Here is a 7,741-nt window from a genome sequence, read left to right as displayed (position 1 = left end):
TGGGGTTTTAAAACCCTCAGTGCCCACGTGATACTGTCGTGGCATTGTGAAGGGGTTTTGAAGCCCCCGCCATAGTAAAACATCCTTAATGAACATAAAATAGAAAAACTATTTTATCATAATCTTTTTTATATGCTTTCTATCTTTTAATTGGATCGAAAAACTTAAACGAAATTTTATAAATAAGAAAATTAGATTTTAACAATATTAATCTTTCGTAGTTGGCCTATAACAATCTTACCTGAAGATATTTTTATTACCAGTCCCACTTTTGTGCTCTTTTTTCTCATTGGACTTTTGTTAAAGAAAAACATATTTTTGTTAAGTTTTATTCGAATTTCAAATTAATGTTTTAAAACTTTTAATAGTAACATGTTTTTGACCGTTAGAAAGGTATTGAAATCCGCGTAATGTCTTACAATTGAGCAGAGCTGCGGTACAAAACTATATTGTATAGGGTCCTGCTAATAAGACACCCACCTTCAAAATTCAGACACCCTTCATACGACTCATATAGCTTATACGAGTCGTATAGACTTCCGTACTCTGACACTCACCAGCTTTTTGTAAAAGGTGTTTGACCAAATTCTTAAATGAGTCGTATGACTTATACGAGACAATGTTGATATTTATACGAGTAGTATAGCCTATACTACTCGTATACTGTCCATACACCCACTAGACGACTAGTATAGCTTATACGAGTTATTTTTAATCTTTATGCACCCTTTTCAGATCATACATACCAGCTTCTCAAACGGTGTTTGACCTGACTAAATACTTATACGAGTAGTATAATCTAAAAGAGCATGTGTATGACTAGTTTTATACGAGTAATGTAGTTTATACGACTTGTACAGATAGGGAAATAATTTCATACGTACCGAGATTCACACGGGTTCGCATGATGAAAATTATTTGACACGATATAATATTCTGAAACTTATTTAACACGAAACAAGATTCCACCGTTAATTATATGACATGACATAGTGGTGTAAATTAAAAAAAGAGAGAGAAATACACTGAAAATCTAAGAGTTTATTCTTTTTTAATAACTAGTATTGTATTTTTCATAAAAAATTAATTAAAAAATAATAATTAATATTCAGTTGTGTAAAAGTAAGCTATAAAAGATCTTAGAATGTTTTAGGGTATTCCATATGTTCAATGAGACGAGAAATAATTGATTTCTCAGTTAATCATAAGAAAAATCCGATAAAATATTTATTTTAGAAAAGTTGTAGCATAAGTGTTTTTTATAGTGAGAATTTCTAGTGTTTAATAATTTAAGTCATGTAGCCAATAGTACTCGTATTTGCGTTTGAAAAAAAAAATCAATTTTATTTATTACAAATAAATGCTACTAATGTCGGTAGAAAAGAATTTAAAATTCATCTCGTATAGCCCATACAATTCGTATGGCTTCCACTCATGAAAATTCCAATTGTCTCGTATAGCTCATACAACTCGTATAGGCCTCCACTCGTATAGGTCTTCTCGTATTAACTGGTCAACAGATACTGACAAAAAGCTGCCACCTATACAAGTAGTATGAGATATACGACTCGTATAGATGGGCCAAGGTGTCCAAATAGCAAAATGGGTGTTTGAATAGAGAAGGCCATTGTATATCCTGCTCGAGGGACAAAAGATGGTCGGCCTATATGCTAAATGGTTGGTTAGCTGGAATGTTTTGGCACTCCTGGTATAGAATAATTGTTGACGACCACTCAGAATTTAACGTGAGCTTTGTATGAAAACAGTGCGTTGGCAGTATTATAAGTACCATCTTGATTGTGAATTGTGATGATGAAAACGTTATATAATAAATATGTAAATTGTTTCATTACCAATTTCGAAAGTGATTTGTTATGCCCATAAAATTCAGAACTCACCAACGTTGAGCTACTTATTTAGCATGCGTATGAGGAAAGTCCCTTGCTTCTAATAGCAAGATGAGATGAAGCTTGGACTTTATGGGGGCTAAAAGTCACTGGAGACACTGGGTCTTTTTTATTGCTTTGCCATTGAAGATGAAGGCAAAGGCATCGTGTTCATTTTGAACTTTTGTAATAGTGCTAACGTGTTTTTAATTTGGTGTTTTGATATTAATATAAATTTTCCACTTCTTTTATCTTTATCTTTGTTTACTACTATTGTTTGTGTAATTCTCACACTGGCTTCTCATATCCTAACGATTGGGATGAAAAAGCTTAGAAGCCATTCACATAAGAGGCACTCGTTTTCTTTCAACACTTCATACTGTATTAAAGAAAAGCGTGTTGATAACTCTTAGCAACATTTTTAATTAAAAAAGATATAACATAAACTATAAATGATAAAAGGTTTTGCGTAAAAATCTCTTTGAACAAAGTCATGCCCGGGATTCTTGATGTAGCAACGGACTACCATTAACTAGAAGGAAAGTTGGGCCATGATACTTGTTACTAGATTGCAGTGACTATTTATTAGCTTCCAAAAAATCTTATGTATTATAACATTTTGGTCCTTATTGTAGATAGTACAGTGACACTTTAACAATTTATTAGCAACAAGAAGCCAATCCATATACATTCAAGGGATGGAGACGTCGCGTACTAGTTTTCTAGCAGATGTTTCAGGTTCAAATACAGCTCTCATTGGTTTTATGCCTTAAAGGCGCTTGTCCGAAACAAATTGCATTTTAAACCCCTCATGTCGGTTGGCAGGGTATCGTGGAATCCTTTTGAGTTTTTGGGTAACGTTCTCATGGTTACCCAAAACATCAATTTGTGAATTACTTATATCGACGTGACTATTCAAATTCAAGTACCCAAAAAGGTGTTGTTTCAGGTATATACTCTATACAATGAATTAAATAGGTAAATCAAATAAAATTACCAAAAAATGAATACGTCAAAGATCGACTAAAACTTTAATGCTCACAAACGTAATTTCATCCAAAAAGATCTATCACTTCACAAGGTGCAGTTTCTATAACATGCATTTATTTATATTTATAAAATTCACTAAAATAGACCAATTAGATGTCTATCTAGCATATACCAAGATTTTATTAGTCTAAAAACTATGAAACTAAAACTAACACGTGATCTTGAACTAAAACTAGAAAACCAATGGATATAGTGATATACTTACAGAGTTAACTAATGAATGTCGGGTCATAAAGAAAGAAGACTTTTTTGTATATCTGAAGGATCGGCTAACCACCGGCAGAATAACCATGCTGCACCCACCACCGATAGAAGGGTAAGCGTAGCCAAAAATCCAAAATGTGACACGTCATTTGCAATTATAACAACACCCAATATTATTGACTCTGCCAAGCTGGCAATGGAAACCTCGGTTGCCCCAATAAGATTTGCTTTAGAAGGTGGGATTCCGGTTTGTAGAATTTGTGCCCCAACTACTTCGTATGACATGTGTCCCAATCTTGATAACACCTGCAGATAGAGTTGTTCACTTTTATATAACCATTTTAGAGATATATTATTGATAGTGGGTCAAACAGGTTGATAGTCAACCAAAAAGTGTTCACCACCTTCTAACCACCTATGTTGCAATGTTAGGATCAAGATTTCATTAATATTTTAGAACTGAATCATAATCATAGTTAATGTATTGATTATCAATGATCAAAAGTTGACAAAAACAATATCGGTAGATCAATCCAGTTTGTTTTGACCCATCACCCAATGTGTCCAACTTCTCCTTTACGCCAACTATAAACTCCATATCTATACATGCATATGCGCGCGCGCATGTGTGTGTGTGTGCAGAGGTTCATTAAAGCATTGCAAGACCAAACCTAAAACGCTTAATTTTTTTATCAATGATTGATATTTTTTAAAATATTTACTTCTTACATGCAAATGCCTATGTTATGTGCACACTAAGCCATCAAAATAATTTGTTCATATGTTTTTTTTTTAATTTGCAAACGTGTACCTATACACGTGTAGGTTATGTGTAACTTGTTTTATCTACACATGATTCTTACACATGTAAGTTATATAAATAAACGAAGTGCTTTCATTTGTGTTAATTTCAGGACAGATGAACAAACATTGCATTTCAACCATTTTTTATATTTAAAAGAAAAATTATGATTGAAAAGTTGAATAATCTAGTTTGCTCTTTTTGTTCTTGCAGAAAACCGTGTTCTGCCTAGAACCCTCCCCTGTTTATGTATGCATATAGAGGTATAAGAAAAGAAGACTAACAATAAAACCAAGAAAAAGCATAAGTGCACTCTGATTTTTAAGAGCCCCACTCCAATAGACACCAACTGCCATTGTGAGAACTGAAGCTTGCAATATGAGTCCAGCTGCTCCAGCCTACACAAGAAATCCATTACAAATTCATAGTATCCTTTGTCTTCCACAGTTATTTTGTTTTAAGATAATGCAATTTGAACCAATTTACCTATAAATAAAAGGGAACGCGTGAAAGTCACCAAAGTGTTCTTAGACAGTATTATGTCATATGAAAAGTCTATGTTTATGTCAGGTCATGTGACAGGTTATGTGTCCTCTATATAAAGGACCCTCTTATGTATCCACAAGATATCAATTATCAATACAAAAAACAATTACCAAGTTTTAATTAGTGTACATATGCATAAAACCTCCTAAACATATTTACTAAGAAAAATGTTTAGATTTTTATTGCAGTAAAATAGTATCTTCAATCAAACTTAAATAAAAATTTATTTTATAAAATATGAAAACATACATGCGAGTGCGCCCAACCTGACCCAATCAGTTTAGGAAGTCCTCACAAATGTATAAACTAAGTAAAGAAAAAGCCTACCTTTAAAATGCCAAGTCGCTTGACCATTTGAGCAGACATGAGCGTTGCTCCAACACCCATAAAAGCACATAAGCAACTAAAGCCTCCAATAAGAGACGGGCTTAAACCTGAAGAACAATAAAAAAAAACATATAAAAAACTTAAAACCGGCATATGCAAATGAGCTTGGAATAATAACCTTCTCATTATTAATATCAAATGAAAGCAGAATTCAAATATCATTTCAAAAGTTTTGAAATTCTGGTGGCACAAGGTTTCTTGGCCTCAATACTAATCTATAGCACTGATCATGATCATTAGGTAGCATTTGGATGTGCATTAAAAGTGATTATAACAATATCAAGTCCGAATACTAAATTTTGAGAGCTTGGTCAGAAGTGCTTAAGAACTTTCAATTGTTTAGAATCAAGATAAAAGAATTAGAGTAAGACGTGTAATAAAACTGATTCTTGAGTAAATGTAAAACTATCTAATTATTAAAACATTAATTGTTCATGACACAATTTTGCACATCCAAATGCCCCCTTAAACGGTTCTTTTAAAAAGGAAGGGAACATAAGGTACCATGCTGTGTGAGGAACGCTGTCATTAGACCACCGGGGGCAAGTACAGCATTAAAACAAAGAAGCACATAGGCTAAGCTAGCAGGAAGAACAGGCTGCTGGATGTATTCATTCCACCCGTGCTTAATGGCAGCCATACTGATATCTACTGATTAGAGCACAAGTTTAGTAAGAAAAAAAACACAAAAGAAAATTGATGTAATAGATATTACTCTATTAGTCACACATTAACCTAAATTATCATCATCTGGCTCAGGTTCTTTGGAGGAAGTTCTGCAGCATGCTTGTGCACATTTAGCACGGTCAAGAACACCATAGGAAAGCTTGTTGGTTAACCACGTGATAGCAATCTAACAATATTCAGAACAAATCCCATTATAAACAAAAATATGCAATATATGACCATATATACACAAAATTCATACTTCATTACCACAACAGGCAATGCCCACATCATTAAAGCAGCAGCAAGCTTCAAACAAGTTACTGTTTCATATTTAGATAGAAGAATGCCAAACAGTGATGCTCCAGCAATCTGCAATCAGTGTTAAGTTCAAAAACTTTTATCAAACATATACAACTAATGCATATAACATGACAGTATTAAAGAATAAGACCACAATTACCTCACAAAGGAGATCGATACGACTCAGAGTTGCATTCGCTTGAGCAAGAGCAATTGGCCGGTTCTTTCCTGCTAACTGTACATAAAGATTTACATTAATAATTTGTCAAAAAAAAACAGAAGTATTTGGATGTTTTTGGAACTGATTATTTGAAAGTCAAATTAATTAATTTATTAATACCAGAACAACCCAATCGCGTTCAACTGCAACCCCGAGAGCGAGTCCACATAGCCTCTCAACAGCCCCAGCTAATACTAATATGATAAACCAGGGGCGCATGAGTACAGAGGTTTCAAGTGAGGCATGCGTCATATGTGCTTGCATTATCATCCCGACTGATAACAGTTGAGCAGATGCCTGATATACCAACAAACATGTTATTAATAATTTCGAAAGAGATTTCACGCCAAGTATGACTAGATATGTTTAACCTGAACAGTAGTCAAAAAATTATATGCAGGTACACGAGGAAATTGATCCATAAGTTTGCCAACTAACGGGCCTCCAGCAATAACAGCAATCTGTTACAGAAGAATAATAAAAGAAGATACAGTAAAAGATCGCTCGCCCCATCAACTACATGTGCATTAGCTTGTATTGAATCTTATGTTAGTTGATGAAACCTTAGTGCAAAAACCCATGACTGCAACTGGAAGAAGGCTTGGATGAAGCAAAGAAATCGCAGCAGGCCAAGCAAAATTCCATAATTGTTCCACCATGTTCCCAGCTAGGCAGCTAGCATATAATGCTGATAATCATATATCATTGTCATTATGTTAGAAGTCTAAAGAAAAGATATTCCATAAATACCCACTCCAAGAAGATTATATTATATGGGATGATTAGCTAACCATATAGTCCTGCTGGATGAGCTGGCATAGCTGCAATGGCATCTTGTTCTTCCTCTGTAAGAATCTGAAGAAGAAGAAAGCTAAACGCTTAGAATATGAATTACAAAAAAAAAAAACATTTATTTATGTTACCGACAATGCTGTCAAAATGCCGTCTACAAAAGTGGATTCCAGCAGCAAGTTAGTTGAATCAGTGGTATCATGGATTTCAGAATTAATGCGGACAATAGGAAGCGAACAAGTTGATGCAGAATGATGATGAGCATCTTCTTCAGTTACAAGATTATTCAAGAGTTGAATGTTTTTTGTAGAGCATCTTGTACAAAAATTGTTCAGCCGCCTGGAAACAATTACCTCAAAATATCTATCATTGAAAGAGAAAAAAGGTTTAGCTCTCAAAGATAAGATAGTGTTGAAATGTTTCATTTGGCTTTTAGGTTGGTTTGTGCTAATAATATTATTATGTGTATGGGATGGATGATGAACTACATACATAATGAGGGAGGGAGGGAGGGAGGCTGTCTGTCTAAGTGAGCCTATTTGTATTCATTCGACAATTGGTCATTTATTAGGCTGAGGGGTGTGGAGCGCGAGAAAGGGCGCGTGAGCCCATCCGGGGCGCGAGCACCACACCACCGAGGTGCGAGAGGGGCTCGAGAGGGGCGCGAGCGCGGAAATCCAGGCAGGCGCAAGAGGGCTAGCGGCTGGGATAACGCGTAAATGGCCTGGGAATGCGTAAATAGAGCCGTTGGGCTCTTTGTTTATTAAAAAAAAAAACTTTTTTCCTCTATAAAACCAATATCACATACAAACCAAAACCAATATCACATACCAATATCACATACCAATATCACATACCACACCCAAAACCCAAAATCACCCCATC

At 34.7% G+C, this 7,741-nt stretch overlaps 1 protein-coding gene across 1 annotated transcript; it reads right to left on the bottom strand.

Moving 5' to 3' along the window:
- Positions 1-3,078: 3,078 nt before the first annotated feature.
- Positions 3,079-7,281, bottom strand: LOC143595285 (solute carrier family 40 member 3, chloroplastic-like). Its single transcript, XM_077074338.1, has 12 exons — positions 6,988-7,281; positions 6,856-6,919; positions 6,628-6,752; positions 6,436-6,525; positions 6,185-6,361; positions 6,005-6,079; positions 5,812-5,913; positions 5,611-5,728; positions 5,380-5,526; positions 4,816-4,922; positions 4,227-4,340; positions 3,079-3,446 (listed from the first exon to the last, which is right to left on the bottom strand). Exons 1-12 carry the CDS (start codon positions 7,279-7,281, stop codon positions 3,165-3,167), a joined length of 1,695 nt encoding a protein of 564 aa, XP_076930453.1. The 3' UTR covers positions 3,079-3,164.
- Between the last annotated feature and the right edge of the window lie 460 nt (positions 7,282-7,741).

This window comes from Bidens hawaiensis, unplaced genomic scaffold (assembly GCF_021521415.1).
Source record: "Bidens hawaiensis isolate Kalapana, Puna unplaced genomic scaffold, B.hawaiensis_p1.1 tig00044859_1, whole genome shotgun sequence".
Lineage (NCBI taxonomy): Eukaryota > Viridiplantae > Streptophyta > Magnoliopsida > Asterales > Asteraceae > Bidens > Bidens hawaiensis.
Note: the sequence above shows the minus strand (reverse complement) of the source record. Positions and strands in the feature narration are given on the sequence as shown.

Bases quoted from the DNA above. Each gene is read 5' to 3' on its own strand.
- LOC143595285 (XM_077074338.1), bottom strand. From the start codon at position 7,281: ATGAAACATTTCAACACTATCTTATCTTTGAGAGCTAAACCTTTTTTC. The intron at 6,753-6,855 runs GTTAGCTAATCA...TATGATTATCAG, and splicing joins TCATCCAGCAGGACTATATG to CATTATATGCTAGCTGCCTA. The intron at 5,527-5,610 runs GTTAATGTGTGA...TGCTCTAATCAG, and splicing joins GCCAGATGATGATAATTTAG to TAGATATCAGTATGGCTGCC.